Genomic DNA, 18,255 nt, shown 5'->3' on the forward strand with positions numbered 1-18,255 from the left:
AGAGAAAGTGTAGCCTCAGTGCATTGATAGCTTTTATCATTACGATTCTTACCCTGTTTTAATGTGGTGATAGTGAGGAATTGCAGGCAGTTGATACATTTATGTTATTAGGAGAGGGAGGGAAGGAAAATAAATCCAAGCTAGCTTGTGAAGGGTAGTTCAGGATTGATGTAAATTTTGCTTTGTTGCTGTTGGTGAAATTCTCAGTGGATGCATGAGCCTATAGATGAGAGGAAGAGGGTTCTATAGAAATTAAGGGATTAGGATGATTGAGTAGATTCTGGAAGCTGTGGGCAAAATGTAGCATGAAGAATATTAGTAAATGGTTAGATCCTGCCAAGAAAGATAGACATTGTCTTTCTTAGCAGGAGTAAGGGAAGTAAAAGTGGATTAAGATCCAGAGTAATTTTTACATGGGTAGAAAGGAAATTCAAAGCCCTCATTTACTTTGTGAAAGAAGGAATGAGGCTAAAATTTGTTTCCTGCAAGTTCATTGAGATCATATGTGGAGAAAGGAGTGCTGAACAGTTGTCTGGATGGAGAAGGCTGTGTGTGGTGGGAGTGTCAATCACTTAAAAGTCTGTTGTCCTGATGAGACTGTCTCCAGAGACGGATAGGCATTTTCAGCAACATAAAGCAATGTGATGTCCAGCGAGATCTTGCTGTGTAAACTTTCAGTACTAAAAAGTGAAAAATGTCCAGAAAATTTTTCCATCTGAGATATTCAAAGAAGAAATATAGTTTCCTCAGCTCCTTTGCCCTCCCTTCCTTTCCTCTTCTTCCTTTACCTCCGTCCCTCCTTTCCTTTCCTTTGTTCCTTCCTTGTTTTCCATATATTCTTCATACACTTTGTTGAAAATAATACTTCCCCTATAATATTCTTTGCCTTATATGAATAAATGGAAATAAGCAAAAATTTTTGAAAAAATCAAAAATAACCCATGCTGTAATTAATATAGAATTTCATATTATGAGTAATAATCACATTCAAACATTTAATTTTTCTGAGTGAATTTTTGATATATTTTTTTTTTTTTGACAGGCAGAGTGGACAGTGAGAGAGAGAGACAGAGAGAAAGGTCTTCCTTTTCCATTAGTTCACCCTCCAATGGCCACCGCTGCTGGAGTGCTGCGGCAGGCGCACCATGCTGATCCGAAGCCAGGAGCCAGGTGCTTCTCCTGGTCTCTCATGCGGGTGCAGGGCCCAAGCACTTGGGCCATCCTTCACTGCACTCCCGGCCACAGCAGAGAGCTGGACTGGAAGAGGAGCAACTGGGACAGAATCCGGAGCCCCAACCGGGACTAGAACCCGGGGTGCCGGCACCGCAGGCGGAGGATTAGTTTATTGAGCCGCGGTGCCGGCCGACATTTTTTGATATTATAAGGGTTAGGAATATATATGATATATATGATATAGGAAGAGCTAGGAAGTACTTTGAAAATTCTAAATTAAAACAATTTTCAAATATTAAGAGAAAATATAATTAGTCGATATTAATTGGTAACATTGCTTTAGCAAAATCTTTTTATGTTGATGTTTCATAATTAAAGTCAAATTCTGTGGAGTTGTCAACATATAAACATGTATTTTTTATGTATGTATTTATTTTAGGCTTTTAAAACCAAAGATGGCTATCTTATAGTTGGAGCCGGAAATAACCAACAGTTCACCACTGTGTGCAAGGTAATCTGGAATCATTGGTGTGTGCAGATGATATATGCAACGATTCATTTTATACTAACAAAATTCAGTTTTGTCTAGAACATAATACTAAATCCATAACCAACTTACAATTTCCTGTGTTAGCACCTGAAAGTATACCATTTTACTTACAATTGATAAGGGCAGGGTCAAAATTAGATCTCTTTTGTTTTGTAGTATTGTGGAATCTGACTGTATTTTGAAATAAAGAAAGATAGTATACTAAATTTTGATGTATATAAAAGTCTAAACAAAAGTAGAATAGAAAAATAGATTTTAAAAGGATTTTTAACTGTGATATTATTTTCCTTTTCTTCTTTCTTTAAAAATGCCAGGTTTAATTTGCCCTAAGTTTTTTTTTAGTTTAATAGTTACATTACTGTTAAATTTATTTTATTGCCGCTAGAAATTTTAACCGGTTTTAAAATTAATCTTTTTTAATAAATACCTTTTTGCAAAATTCACATTTTAAGAATTAAAGTTCTCTTAAAAATATTCTCCTCAACAAAGACTTATAAAAAGGACTGTGAATCACTTAAAATAATTTTATGTTAGGGATATTCTTAACTTGTAGCCTTGCCTAGACATTTTTAATGTGATGTTTTTTCCTTAATTTAGATGTTCAGTGTTTTGCTTTTATTTTTTTCTGATTGGAAACAACTAGTTTTTTTACTAACCATATTATTATGAGCTTTCACTTTTATTACGTATTAACCTCCGAATTCCTTAGAAAACCTTATTTATTGTAGTTAACTTATTATGTACAAAAATTATTTATTACTGTGCTTCTTTTGTATGAGGGGTTAATGAGCAGAGCCAAAAACCACAGCAAAGTGGTGGGAAGTGCCACAGAGAAGGTGACAAATGGAGATAGTTCCGATTGCAGGAAGGGCTGGAACATCTGAGGTGGGAAGGCGGGAAGCTTTTATAATGGTGACTCAGTAAGTGTAGAGAAAATTGATTCAAACATTTGATCTGGGATCAAAGAATCTTTATTATGAACGGTCAATGTTAAAAATATGAAACATACGGAAGCTGTTGCCTGTGAAGTCATTTGCGTACTCTAACTGCAAAGATGTAAAAGCCAGTTCATTGCTATAAACGAGTACAGATTTTCTTCCTGGGCCATATGTTTTGGAGTTTTCTCTCTCCAAAAAGGGTGGTGGGGGAAGATTACTGGTTGACATATTCTTCACTGTTGAAAAAAACTACTGAATTCCTTTATTTCTGATTTGTTACTGCTGATCAATTTGAAAATTTTGAACATCCTCATAAATATCCATACAAACATTTTTGAAGAAGATTTTTATTTAAAAGCTGAATGTTAGTTTTGGTACTAAAATATGAATTGTTGATATGACATGTTTTTATATTTTTTTAAGATTTTATTTATTTGAGAGGTAGAGTTAAAGAGAGAGAAAGAGAGAGAGAGAAAGGTCTTCTATCCACTGATTCATTCTCCAAATGACTACAATGGCCATATCTGGGCTGATCCAAAGCCAGGAGCCAGGAGCTTCTTTCAGATTTTCCTTATGGATGCAGGGTCTCCAAGCACTGGGGCCATCTTCCACTACTTTCCCAGGCCAAAGCAGAGAGCTGCATCAGAAGAGGAGCAACCGGACATGAACTGGAGTCCATATGAGATTCTGGTGCTGCAAGCAGAGGATGAGCCCACTGTGTCACAGAGCCAGCCCTTAACCATTTTTCAGTAAGAAGACTAGCTGAGGGCCTTGAAGAATGGCATAGTGGACCTTGATTTTCCTGTATGTGAGTTAGGATTGATTTTCCTTGTAAAAGCTATTAAGGGGATATTTATAAAGTTCTTTTAGAGGCCCAGAAAGATAAGCTTTGTGTATCTGGGATTTTAATATTATTTACATAATAGGCATCCTGAGTGAATGTTGTAATCTGATTGACTTTTTTTAAACTTTTATTTAGTAAATATAAATTTCCAAAGTACAGTTTATGGATTACAATGGTTTTTTCCCCCTATAACTTCCTTCCCACCCGCAACCCTCCCATCTCTTTCTCCCTCTCCCATTCCATCACTTCAAGATTCATTTTCAATTATCTTTATATACAGAAGATCGATTTAGTATATATTAAGTAAAGATTTCATCAGTTTGCACCCACACAGAACATCAAGTGTAAAATACTGTTTGAATACTAGTTATAGCATTAATTCACATTGAACAACACGTTAAGGACAGAGTGACTTTTTCAATATTTATAGTTATATCCTTACTTGCAAACTTATCCTAAGTACCTTCTCACCTGAGAAAAGTCATATTTCCTTATTCTAATGCAAATTTTCCTCCGCTCCTAGTTGTATGTATGTGTATATATATATATATATATATACTATAGTGAATGAGTTTCTTTCAAGTGATTTTATTCAGATTTATCTATCACTGAAGGACTCTTTGTTCAAACAGAACTGGTAGAAGATGAGGTCCCCAGTTTTTGTTTTAAATGTTTATTTTATTTTCATCTACTTGAAAAGCGGAGAAAGAGCAAGAAAGACATCTTTCATCCTCTGTTCACTCCCCAGATGCCCACAATATGCAGGATTGGGTCAGGCTAAAACCAGCAGCCTAGAACTCTTTCTGGGTCTCCTGTGTGGGTGGCAGGGACTCACATACTTGAGCCATTAAACTGCTGTCTTTCAGGATGCATTATCAGGAAGCTGGATCAGAAGCAGAAAAGCCAGTACTAGAACCAGGCACTATGATATGGGATGTGGGCATCCCAAAAGGCAGCTTAACTCACTGTGCTACAACATTACCAGTTTTGGAATGGGAGTCCATTAAAATTGTCCTTTGGCTGAATAAAGTCCTTCAGGAAGAATGGGACAGCTTTACCTCCCTTGAAGAAATGTGGCAGTATTGTTTTTTGTTTGTTTGTTTTAAAAGATTTGTTAGAGAGAGGCAGAAGCAGAGACAGAGAGAGGTCTTCCACCCACTGGTTCACTCCACAAATGGCCTCAATGGCCAGAACTGGGCCAATCTGAAGCCAGGAGCCAGGAGCTTCTTCTGGGTCTCCCAGGTGGGAAGTGGAGCAGCTGGGACTTGAACCGGAGCCCATTTAGTATTCTAACACTACAGGCAGTGGCTTTACCTACTACGCCACCGTGCTAGCCCAGCAGTATTGTTTTTTGGTGAACAAGTAGAAATTACTTATGCCTAGTCTCTTTCCAAAATAGAATTTGATATTCTGATTTGATATTCTTGGGGAGAGGTGTTATTAGGGAACACTTATTGTCAGGGATTGTAATGGGAGCAAGAATGTTACTTCCTAGGCCTGGGGTTCAGAAAATACGGTGTGTATAAAGTGAACCTTGACTTATAACAAATCCTATTTTATGTCTTTTAACATGGTACAGTGGAGTTAGAGAAAGTGAGCATATGTAAGTTATTTTAAGCTGATTGATGCCAACACTAATGGGTATTTCTATTTGAAGTATATTGACAGTCTTTTTAAAGTTATTTAGACTGAAAGCTACTTTTATTGGAGGCAATAAGCATTATTCTCAACCTTTGGATGTATGGGAATCTTCTGGAGCCACATTCCTAAAGATTTTAATTTATGTGTCTTTGTGGGGCATAGGAAACTTCAATTTTAATAAGCATTATTGTTGATTTTGGAGTATGTAGTCTGAAGATGGTTTAGCAGAATTCTTAAGGCCTACTCTGAATCTTGTCACTAGTCAGTTGGCCTCTATCAAGGTACTTAATGTTTTCTAGGCATCTGTTTCATATGTACAATATGAAGATTATGAAGCATAACTACACTAATGTACATGAGCAAGTCTTCAAAAAAGTTCATGGAAATACATATTATGAAAAAGTATGCATAGATTTTAAATAGCTTTAGACAAAAACAAACTTTTTTACTTCCATTTTCCATAAACTTTTTGAAGTAATATGTGGGAATTTCTAAGAGTTAGATAAGTAAAAACTGCGTAGTTCCAGCTTATCGTGTGCATTAATACATGATCTCTATGAAAATTGGGTGTAGAGATTCTGGGGAGGAAATATCAATACTCTTCTGCCTGTCTTTTCCCCTGAAATCCAGGACAGGGCGTGTGGTGCACTTGCTCAAGGACTCTGAAAACTAAGCAGTAGGAGAGTTGGGGAAGAGCATCGGAATTTGAAGTACCTCTAAAGTGGCAGTAAAGTTACCAGTTTTTCTCTCAAGTTACTCTTTTACCTGAGTACAGTGGATCCTGAAACCTGGAAGGGGCTATCAGGCAGCAGAGCTGAACTTGGGAGATGTTCTTTGTTTCTGGTGAAGGGAGCATGAAAAAGCAAAGTGTACCATCAAACAGAATATGGAAGCCTTCTTTTATTTTCTTCTTTTCCATTTTCTTATGCCCCAGCTCCAAGCAATCCTGTAGTAGCAGCAACATAGAAGCAGGAGCCAAACTCTGAGGAAGAGGAAATTTCTTTTTTTTTTTTTTTGACAGGTAGAGTTATAGACAGAGAGACAGAGAGAAAGGTCTTCCTTCCATTGGTTCACCCCCAAATGGCCACTACGGCAGGGCCGGCGCTGCGCTGATCCGAAGCCAGGAGCCAGGCGCTTCTTCCTGGTCTCCCATGCAGATGCAGGGACCCAAGCACCTGGGCCATCCTCCACTGCCTTCCTGGGCCGCAGCAGAGAGCTGGACTGGAAGAGGAGCAACCAGGACTAGAACCCGGTGCCCATATGGGATGCCGGCACCGCAGGCGGAAGATCAACCAAGTGAGACATGGTGCTAGCCCCGAGAAAATTTCTTCTTCATTTCTGAGTTGTGATCTGAGAGAAAGAGAGGGTTGAATCCTTGTTGCTTTTTTTTTTTTGCCACTGTCCTCCTACAGGTTGGACTCTGCTTAGGAAGCATGCTGGTGAGCAGAGAGCCTTAGGGAACTGAAAAGTTCTAGAGAGACTGCAGAGAAGAAGGAAAGAACTTTGCAAGGTGAATTTTAAAGTTGTTTATGAGCTCCTGGACTACACATGTACTGATCTGATTCAAAAGCAGCATACCAAAGATATTCACAACTGAACTGACAAAATAGATGATTAACTTTCCAAGTTTTTGTATGACCATTAAGTGGGGAACATGCAAAAGAGATCCAAATAGCTCTGGAAAGGCTTTGAAAACAGAACCAGCTTTAAAATCAAAGCACACAGAAGATGGGTTGGAGGTGGAAGCCTGGATCTAACCAGGTCAACTGGCAACTAAGCAATAACAAAAATTATCTGTAGGATTTTAACAAAGCCCAGAGGCTCAGAACATGATATTCAGAATGTCCAGGAAACAATACAAAATTACTCAGCAAATGAAATGGAACTTGCATGAGAAAAGACAATCAGTAAATGCCAATGCCAAGATTACACAGATGTTGAAATTAACTCACAAAGACTTTAAAACAGCTACTATAAAAATGCTCTAACAAGCATCACAGACCCTAAAATCCGAAAGTAAAGATGTTCAGCAAAAAAAAAAAAAAAAAATGAAAAGATATAAAGAAGAACCAAATGTAAGTTTTAGAGCTGAAAAATACAATAACCAAGAAAAGAAATAACATCCACCTGGATGGGCTCAAGAGCACAATATAGCTAATAGGACACAATCAATAAAGGAACTTTAGTACAGATCAATAGAAATTTTTATTTCTGAACAACAGAGAGAACAAAAAGCTTTGGCTCAGTGGGTTAAGGTACCACTTGTGATACTGGCATCCCAAATATGAGTGCTTTTCATCCAGTTGCCTGTTGAAGTACCTGTGAAAGCAGAAGAAAATGGCTCATATACTTGGGCCCCTGCCATGTGCTATATTTTCTTCTGCTTTCACATATATATTGTATATATACAAACAAACATATATTATTAACCAACAATATCTTCTGCTTTCACATATATATTCTATATTAATAAACAAAATCTTGAAAGTACTCAGAGAAAAATAATGTATTGCCTATGGGGGAACAGTGACTCAGTTGACTACAAATTTCTTGTCAGAAACTAGAATATTGCCCCCACACCGAAAAAAAATGGCACAACATATATAAAAGGCTGAAAGGAAGAAACTGCCAACCACATTTTAATATCCATTAGAAGTATACTGAAGAAATTAGGGCTAAATAAAAACTTTTCATATAAAGGGAAACTAAGAGACTGTAGCTAGAGGGCAGTGTGCTTGTCTTCTTGGAACTGTACCTATGGAAAGCATAAAACAGTTCTTAATAACAAAATTTTAAAAAATTCTTAACTTTTTAAAATTTTAAGGGCTTTATTTATATAGCAGATTCTCAAGATCACAGTAAATGCATGGTCATTACTACAACAGAATTCTCATCAGTTTTCATGCTAATTCATTATTAATACAGAGAGAACAGGTCCCATGTAGCTCATGTATACAGTTCTGAGAATATAATTGATACTTCTCTTCCTCCCCATTTTCCTCCCTCCCCTTTTCTTTCTTTTTTCCTTTATTTCTTCTTTCTTCTTTCCTTTATTTCTTGCTTACTTTCTGTAAAATAATTCTTTTTTTAAGATTTATTTATTTTATTTGAAAGGCAGAGTTACAGAGACAGAAGGAGAATTTGAAAGGAAGAGTGACAGAGAGAGAGAGAGAGAAAGAGAGATCTCCCATCTACTGGCTCACTCCCCAAATGGCTGGAAAGTCTGGAGCTGGGCCACACCGAAGCCAGGAGCCAGGAGCTCCCTCTGGGTGCCCCATGCGGGTTCAGGGGCCCAAGAACATGGGCCACCCCTTACTGCCCTCCTAAGTGCATTAGAAGGGAGCTGGATTTGGAAGTAGGGCAGCCAGGAATTGAACCTGTGCCCAAATGGGATGCTGGTGATGCAGGCAATGGCTTAACCTTCTATGCCAAAGTGCTGGCCCCTAAAAGAATTCTTAAAGGAAGCTTTTCGCCCATGAGAGAGAGTATTTCAGGCACGGAAAGCCAAGACACTGTGGCAAAAAATGACCTAAATGAAAGATCTCTTTGAGTGAGATCCTGGTGGCCATCAAAGAAGGAGGTATCTTTCTCTGAAGGGAGAAGAGAACTTCCACTTTGATTATGTTCTTGTCTAAATAAGATTGGAGTTTGTGAACTCAAGAGGCTTCCATAGCCTTGACAGCTCATGACAAGAGCCTCGGGTGATTACTGATGTCATAAATAAGAGTGTCAGTTGTTAAATCAACAATGGGAGTTACTGTGCACTTGCTCCCCATGTAGGATCTCTGTCCTTAATGTGTTGTACTATGAGAATTAACAGTAAAACTAGTCTTCAAACAGTACTTTATACTTTGTGTGTCCATGTGGGTGCAAACTGTTGAAATGTACTTATTATAGATTTGATCTCCTGTATATAAAGATAATTAAAAATGAATCTTAAGAATGGGATGGGAGAGGGATTAAGAGATGGGATGGTTTGCGGGCGCGAAGGTGGTAATTGGGGAAAGAATCACTATAATCCAAAAATTGTACTTTGGAAATCTATATTTAATAATTAAAAGTTTAAAATAAATAAATAAATATGTGTACCTGCAAAAAAAAAAGGAAGCTTTTCATCACAGAAGTAAATGATATTAGAGGAAACTGGAAACAATCAGAATGAAAAGCAACAGAAATAATAAATGTCTGGGTGAATATAATACACCATTCTTTATGATTTTTTTGCAGTATATGTGAATGCAAGCAAACATTAAGACACTATGTAATGGAATTCTCAGTAAATGTAAATGTAATACACAGATAATAACTACCTAAAATGGGAGGGTTAAATAACTCATGTTGTCATTTTTCTGTATTCCACTAGAAGTGGCAAAACATTGATCTTAAGTATATTATGAAAAGTTAAGTATGTATTTCACAATCCTCCAAGTCATATAAACCTATACCAAAAAGCCAAAATCAAAACAGATTAATGTTAATATTAAAATATTTCAATCAACTCCAAATAAGGTAGGAAAGAGAAAACAGAAATAAAATTTTAAAATATATAAAATTATATATCTAATTCAAAAACATCAATAACATTAAGTATAAGTAGTCTAACCTCATTAAATAAAAGAAATGCTTCACTTAAAATATTATGATATTAAAAACAAAGCAAACAAATGGTGCAAACTAATTAAAAGGAAGCTAGAATGGGGCTCCACTAATCATGGACCAGTTTTTGTCATCTTGGAAAACTTATTTGCAAAAAATCCTTGTGCAAATTCTTTTTAAACGTTTTTATTGGTAGAGGGAAGATTGGATGGTTTCATTTTATGAGTCAGACTTCAGAAGGAATGCTTATTTTTTCCTATATCTAAAAAGTACATTCCAATTATTATAGTAAAACTGATGCTCTGTTTCTGTGACTTCGTGCATATTCAAAGAACTTTTAATTCAGTACTGAATTATAATCAGTGCTGGATTACAATACTTTGATCTGTATATTATATGACCATTTAAGTTAAATTGAACTTAACCAGTTTTATTAATAATGTACATTAATGAAGTGATGATAGCATCCTTGAACCATATTATTACCTTTAAGCAGTGACAACTGTCACAATTTTCTCCTGGCAAAAAGATCTTTTAAGGGATCATAGATTATAAGAAGCATCCCATATGGTCGCTGGTTTGATTCCCGGCTGCTCCACTTCAGATCCAGCTCTCTGCTATGGCCTGGGAAAGCAGTAGAAGATGGCCCAAGTGCTTGGGCCCCAGCACATGCGTGGGAGACCTGGAGGAAGCTCCTGGCTCCTGGCTTCGGATCAGCACAGCTCTGGCTATTGCAGCCAATTGAGGAGTGAACCAATTTATGTAAGACCTCTCTCTCTGCCTCTCCTCTCTATGTGTAACTCTGACTTTCAAATAAATAAACAAGTAAATCTTTTAAAAAATAAAGATTTATTTATTTACTTTTTTGAAAGTCAGAGTTACAAAGAGAGAGGAGAGGCAGAGAGAAGGAGAGAGATCTTCCATCTGATGGTTCACTCCCCAATTGAACGCAACGGCTGGAGCTGCATCAATCTGAAGCCAGGAGTCAGGAGCTCCTTCCAGGTCTCCCATGTGGGTGCAGGAGCCCCAGGACTTGGGCCATCTTCTACTGCTTTCCCAGGCTATAACAGAGAGCTGGATCAGAAGAGGAGCAGCCAGGACTAGAACTATTGCCTATATGGGATGCTGGCACTTCAGGCCAGGGCGTTAACCCGCTGCGCCACAGCACTTGCTCCAATAAATAAATCTTAAAAAAAAAAAAAAAAAAAAGAAAGAAAGAACAAGAAGAAGCAATTACATTTCGAAGTAGTTTTAGATTTGATGGTATATGGTCAATGTATAGAAAGATTTCTGGAAGGTCACATACTTCAAAGTGATCATGTTATTTATTTGTGGGTCAGTCAACTGGTTAATATGTTCTCACCACTTGAGATATAGTGGTGAACAAAACATTTAAACTCTGATCTGTGGAGCTCCCATTTTATCAGAACAGACAATAAGTAATCAATATAATAAATATTTTAGATGATAAGAGGTATGAAGAAAAAAGAATAAAGGAAGGGGGAGATAATGGGAGTAGGGGTTGAGTGGGAAGAATGGGCCTTGGTTTTGGGTTTAGGGTAGTCAGGATAATCCCTCTGAGAAGAGTCAGTGAAGGAAAGGAGGAGTTGGCTAAGCGGATATCTGACGGGAGAGTTTCCAGGCAGGGGAATAGCTGGTTTCAAAGCTCATAGGCTGATGATGTGTGATACATGGTCCAGCAAGAAGCCAGCAAGGTACAGCAATGAACAAAACAGGAGAGTGTGGGGGGAGGTATTATATTGTGTGAAGGCTTTTAGACTCTCATAGGATTGAAATTTTGCTTGTAAAGCAGGCATTGATGATAGAAGTATTGAAGCATTTTACAGCTTCTGTTACCATGTCTCTTCTCTTTTCTACGGAGCCTTCCCTGACTTTCTTCCTCCTTATTTGAACACACATACACTTTTTAAAAAATTTCTTTTGATTGAAACAGTACCTACTTAGAATATTTTATATTTATTTAGTGCTTAATATATTAGGTATCATTATTTCAGTTTGCTCCAAGCAGTAGTCTTTTTGTAGTACCAAAAGAACAGTTATGATCACAGTTCTGTCTCTCCAGAGAGACATCCTGAATGTTACCTGCCCGTTGTTACACACCAACTTTGAAAGAGAAAACAAGTCATAGAAGTCAGAGAGAACACGTGGGCATCCCTTCTCCCCTAAAGAGCAGTCACTATGTTTTTATGTGACTGATGGTGTTTTCTGGGCTGGTCCATATTTATACATTTATAAGTTCATGATTTACATATTTATGATTTAGTGAAGACATTGGCTTTTTCTTGAGATGACTTATTTACTAGTATGGAGAGAGGATTTCTGACTGTTGGACACGCCTTGAGGCCAATTCTGGGCTCAGGTGTGGTGACAGGAAAGTTTCTAGTAAGGGCACTGTAGGTGGTGTCACTTTTTAAAATCTGGGAGAGTAATACTATCTTTATTATTCCTGGAGGAAATGAGTAAGTGGAGCATGTGAAAGAGAAATTACACCACTGAGATGACCTCTTACTCCAGGGAATCTTCACTTATCTCTCCTTTGTAAGATGATTAATGGATTGATTTTATTTAAACTGTGGGAAACAAATGAAACCATTAAGTGTTTATATTGAAAGCAAATACATTAATAAAGGCAAGGAACTTTCTGTAGGCCACATGGCCTGCCCTCAGCCCATAAATGCTCCTTCTGACTTTCCAACACAACTGCCAAACACTGCCTCCACACATTCTTTTTGAAACATCTTTTCCATTCCAAATCCACTTGGTACTTTCATTATGGTCTTGTTAAAATTGCAAGATGTCCAAAGGGACTTGCAAGATAGATTTTTCCTTTATTGAGGAGGAGCAAAATAGGAAGTATATAAAAGCATTGCTAGTCAGCATGCCTTCAGGGGGACATATTAAAGAAAAATAGTGATACTTCTATGGGAAGAAGATCTTTTAAGTTGACATTGTTTTAATGTTATGCTTTTGGACTAATGTACATACTTTCTCTTTATTTTAGCACCTTGTACAACATCCTGGATAGGGCTGCAGGGACAGATAATACAGTTTTATTTACATGTGGAATAAATAAGTGGTTGTACATACCAAGATATAGCAACTTTATTTAAGTGCAGGCATGCACTTACAATATTGTTTTTCAGAACTGGTTGAATTTTATCTGATTTTGCATCTCTCCCCTAGCTTAGCCTTAAAGACTTTTTATGGGGACTCAATAACTCTCTCTAAATTCTCATAAGTGGGTACAAAAGATTATGGAGGTCTGATAACTGATTTTGTGTGCTCATAAATATAGGCATATATGCATAAATATAATACAACTCTAGCAAATGTCAAACTCATCCATCATCCCGATCCATCCTAATTGTATGATAATTCCTTTCATATTCCTTTGCAGACAGCCATAAAGAGCAGCAATAAATGGTTTGGAGTAGGGAGGATATAGGCCTGGATGCTAATTCTCATAGGCAGGTAAAAAGATGGTGAATTATACTTCAAAATTATTTTTCTCTTTTAGATCCTGAGTTTACCTGAGTTGATTGATGATTCCAAGTATAAAACTAACCGCCTTCGGGTACAGAATAGAAAAGAGCTCATTAAAACGCTTTCTACACGGTAAGCTTTGATCTACTACTTATGCACTTGAGAATTAACATGTGACAATTTTTTTTATTTGGCAGGCAGAGTTAGACAGTGAGAGAGTGACAGAGAGAAAGGTCTTGCTTCCATTGCTTCACCCCCCAAATGGCTGCCACGGCCGGCACTATGCTGATCCGAAGCCAGGAGCCAGGTGTTTCCTCCTAGTCTCCCATCAGGGTGCAGGGACCCAAGCACTTGGGCCATCCTTCACTGCCCTCCCAGACCACAGCAGAGAGCTGGACTGGAAGAGCAGCAACCGGGACTAGAACCTGGCGCCCATATGGGATGCCGGCGCTGTAGGCAGAGGATTAACCAAGTGAGCCAGGGCGCCGGCCCCTTGTGATAAGTTTTTAATCTCTGTTTTTTGTTTGTTTTTCTTTTTTGGGGGGGGGGTGACTTTTAGGAGGCTTATTTAGATCAACTTTTAATTCTCTTCCACAAAATTGGTCAGCAGAAAGATATTTTAAAGCTATGTGGGATTATTTTTTGTTTTTGTTGTTCTAAAACATTTGAAAGCATTTAAATGTTTTATTAACTACTGAGTCATAATGATGATGTGAATAAGAAAGTCACAATGACATGAACATGGTTGCTTCTCTGTGGTCTCAATTGGATTTAGTGTATCATAAATAGTTTTAATAATACTTTGACGTTATTTCGTACTTTTACTATGTTAAATCTCTACATATCTTAATTCATTTATAATTGTTTTGTGGCATATAGTCTGTCATTTTCATTTTACAGAAACAGAAATTAAGGCAAAGGGAAATGAAGGAAGAGTTTGTTGACTTTTCTGAGTCCTCCCTGTGAATCATGATGATGACTCTGGATCACTAGTGTTAGATTATGTATGGGTCAGGGAAGATTAATGTCAATTCATCAGAGCATTTGATGTCCAGGTTATTCCACTCATGTCAGGTTACACTTTTGTAAAAACCTGGATCAATTTTTGCAGTTCCTTTCCAGATGTTTTAAAAAAGGTAATAATTGCTACTTTTCCTATCAGTTACACTTTTGTTTGCTTCTAAGTGTTTTCTCAATCTGTAGAAATACATTTTGTGGCTTTTGTTGATTAAAATGTCCACATGAGCTGTTATCCACTCTTGCAACATACCAATAAATTATGTACTTTTTGTTCAAATAATATATCTCGTCTTTTGAAAAGGCCCATATGTCTGTATGTAGTGTATATCAAAGTTTTTATAAAATAAAATGTTGCTTACTTTATTTTTCTTTTCCCTTCTGTATTTGTAGATCCCTACAAAAATTCAACTCAACAGTACTTTACCTATTTGCTATTTCCTAGCTGTTAATCCCTTCTTCTCTTCAGTTGCTCTATCTCCTCCATGTGCTAAATGCTCTCCACATCAATGAGGCTCTGTGTGTAGAGAATGAAGAAATGAGAATTGGGTATTCCTTTACTTGTCATTAGTTAAATATAACTCTGGTTCTACCAAAAAGCCTCAGAGCACTCAGTGATTAACCTTTCTCCACATTAGAATTGCCCATTTATTTCTGCTTTTTGCCTCTTTGCCTCTCAAGCATTTTCAATTCATTTAACTCATTGATATGACTTTTTCCTTTCATACCATAGTTACCCAGCTTCAATAATAGCCTCTTGTGAAAACCTTATCAAAAGCTCTTTGATAGTCTAAATAAATTATGTCCATGCTGTGAGAAGAGTAGATCCCAAGAAAAATACAAGACCTAAGCAGATACAAGTGTCATCTTGTTATTTAGTTGCCAGCACTTTTATAGTTTCATGAACAACTAAGTTAAGTCATTAGTTTCCTATGTCCTAAAAGTTTTATTCCTTGCTAAATACTGTTACAGAATTCTACTGTGGAAAGACATTTAGCAGCATCTGTAATGATTAATTTTTATTTTTCCACTTTGTAGTGAATTAAATAATCTGTCACCTTGTTTGTACTCTGACATACACAAAAGTGAGAGTTTCAGCATTTTGGAACTCATAACTCATTTGTTCTGTTTTTATTCCAACTTGATATGGAATAAGGAATCACTCTTAAAGGGAGAGACCAGCAGGTAGTCTTAAGTGAGAAAATTTGATAGAGCATCGTAGGTATTCTGTTGAAGGACAGAAGCCCTTGGTTGCTTGGAGGCCCAGTTTCATGCTCTGTTCTGCTAGTGTGTTGATATTTTTTGGTGCTCTCTTATGGTTTGCAGTTCTCCAAGTCTCTTTCAACTCAAATCTCCTCTCTATTATGGACTAAATAGTGACGAGCAGGGAAGATTAGGATTCTGGTTCATTCCCATTAATAATTTCATCATTTGTTTTTCTGAGCAAATGTCACTGGGTTCATTAGTACTGTTTAGTGTTTGACTTTCAGACGTCTCTGAAAATGCTATCAAGCTTATAATTTTCAGTATATGATTGTATGCTTTTCTAATATTCTAAAACTTGAGTGGCTTCCCATGAATTACAGGTTTAAATTTGTTCTCTTCAGCCTGGCATCCAAGATCTTCCACAACCTGACATCACTTTTCCCGTTCCCATTTTCTCCTAGTACATTTCAGTAGAAAACCCCTGCTGCAGCCACACTCCCTTTTGGTTTCTTCTGTTTCCTCTCTGGAAAGCATTCCAGACTTCCCATTATTCTGAAACAGCCATGATTGAAGGGTAGCTCCTCGTTTCCCTGAGAGTGCCCTAATGTCTATCTGGGTTCTCAGTCAGATGACAATACCATGAAGAAAGGAGGTGCCCTTTTCGTGCCTTGTATCCTCCCTGTCAGTCACGAAACACAAACACAATCAGTGGTCTAGTTGTTGGAAATGACATTGTTCTCTCTCAGCATTCTTTTCTGGCTCAGAACATTGTTGCCTTCATTTCACAGCCATCTCTGAACTTGTGAATCACTTTGTTTCCTAAAAATATTGCTCTTTTAGTTCTCAACTACAAACAGGCAGGGAGAGAACTAGGAGAGGAACCAGCATTTAGTGGATTCCAAGTATTCACCAGATAACCATGATTCTTCTTCCCAGTTTACAGATGAAAATTCTGAATGTTAGGGAGGTTAATCTCAATGGTCAGGCACATAGTAAATGGCGAGTTAGGAATGGGATTCAAAAGAGCCCATCTTTTCCACATATCATATTGTCTTCCCTATAGTAGGCACATGAAAAGTTACTGTATCCTTGTTTATTCACTCAGTATTTACTGAGCCCTTAAGTAACAGGCACTGTTATAAGCACTGGGGATGTGGGGGATAGATAAACTGGTGAAAAATAATGCGGAGAAGGGAAAGGAAGAGTGCCAGCAGTTGGATATGCACTTGGCTGTTTTGCCAGTCACCGAGGGCATCTCTGAGAATGTGATGCTTAAGCAGAGACCTGCAGGAAATGAGAGAGGGAGGTGCAAGAAATCAGAGAGTCCTTCTAGTCAGAAGTTGCGTGGCTAGGGAGTTAAAAGAGCAGCATGGAGGACACTGTGCCTGGAAATTGGGTGAGCCAGAGGAAGGGTGGTGAAAGATGGGTTCAGAGAGATCTTGTCAGAGTTAGAATGGCCTTTATAATAAAATAGTTTCTTAAACTTGTGAAATTAAAAAAAAATGCTTTTTGCTCATAAAATGGGCTTGCTTATCAGCAGCTTCTGTTTTCTATGTAACCTTGGAAAAAGACTTATTTTTTTTAAGTATTAGAGAGGCAGAGAGAGGGAGGGAGGGAGGGAGAGAATAACAGAGAGAGAGAGAGAGAGAGAGAGAGCTCCCATTCACTGGCTTGCTTTCAAATGCTTGCAACAATTGAGACTGGGCCAGGCTGAAGTTAGGAACCAGGAACTCATTCCAGGTGCCCTGCATGGATCATAGGAACCCAGTTACTTGATCTATCATCTGCTGCCTACTGGAATGTGTATTATCCTGAAGCTGGAATTGGTAGTAGAGCTGGGACTCAAACCCAGACACTCTGATACGGGATGTGGGCATAGTCTAGACTACTATGCTGAACACCTGGCCCATGGGGAGATGTCTCGAAGAGAATACTCTACCTTGTAGAGAGTTCAAAATATTCTGCCTGCAGAGAGACAGCAAGACCTCCCTTTCTTTTTAGAGAGACCAAAGAGACCCAATTGAAGTTGTATTTGCTTCTCATTCATTCATTCATTCAATCATTCTTGTACTAATTTATTCAACAGATATTTATTCAACTCTCCTTATGTGTCAGAGACAACTCTGAACCAAAGACTTAGTTTTTTTTTTTTTTTTTTTTTTTTTTTTTTTTTTTTTTTTTTTTATCCTGAGGAGTTTCTTTATTTCGTTCCAAGTCTGTTTGAAAGTAAATCTTGAAATTGCAAAGTGAGTTACTGGACTGATAGTATCATTCACAATTAAATTTATTGATAATGCACAGCCAAATCAAATATTAATTACATAGTCCCTGTAATATTGCAGCTATCACCCTTACCCCTGATTTCAAATTTACCATTTAACAGCTAAAGACTTAGTTTTAAAATATGGATTCAATTGCTTCTCAGCCTTTTAGCTAAGATCAAATGTAAAATATGGATTCAGCATTAAAAACTAGATAAAATCCGGCCGGCGCCGTGGCTCACTAGGCTAATCCTCCGCCTGCGGCGCCGGCACACCGGGTTCTAGTCCCGGTCGGGGTGCCGGATTCTGTCCCGGTTGCCCCTCTTCCAGGCCAGCTCTCTGCTATGGCCAGGGAGTGCAGTGGAGGATGGCCCAGGTGCTTGGGCCCTGCACCCCATGGGAGACCAGGAAAAGCACCTGGCTCCTGGCTCCTGCCATCGGATCAGCGCGGTGCGCCAGCCGCAGCGCGCCGGCTGCGGCAGCCATTGGAGGGTGAACCAACGGCGAAGGAAGACCTTTCTCTCT

At 38.0% G+C, this 18,255-nt stretch overlaps 1 protein-coding gene across 1 annotated transcript in view; it reads left to right on the forward strand.

Moving 5' to 3' along the window:
• Nucleotides 1–18,255, forward strand: part of SUGCT (succinyl-CoA:glutarate-CoA transferase) — an 800,879-nt gene that overhangs the window by 342,968 nt on the left and 439,656 nt on the right. The window contains exons 10-11 of the mRNA XM_008261668.5: nucleotides 1,613–1,684; nucleotides 13,281–13,378. Coding sequence (XP_008259890.3) covers nucleotides 1,613–1,684; nucleotides 13,281–13,378 — 170 coding nt within the window. The remainder of the gene's footprint in view (nucleotides 1–1,612; nucleotides 1,685–13,280; nucleotides 13,379–18,255) is intronic.

Source organism: Oryctolagus cuniculus, chromosome 16 (genome assembly GCF_051225735.1).
Source record: "Oryctolagus cuniculus isolate XC-2025 breed Fujian yellow rabbit chromosome 16, ASM5122573v1, whole genome shotgun sequence".
In the NCBI taxonomy this organism is placed as follows: Eukaryota; Metazoa; Chordata; class Mammalia; order Lagomorpha; family Leporidae; genus Oryctolagus; species Oryctolagus cuniculus.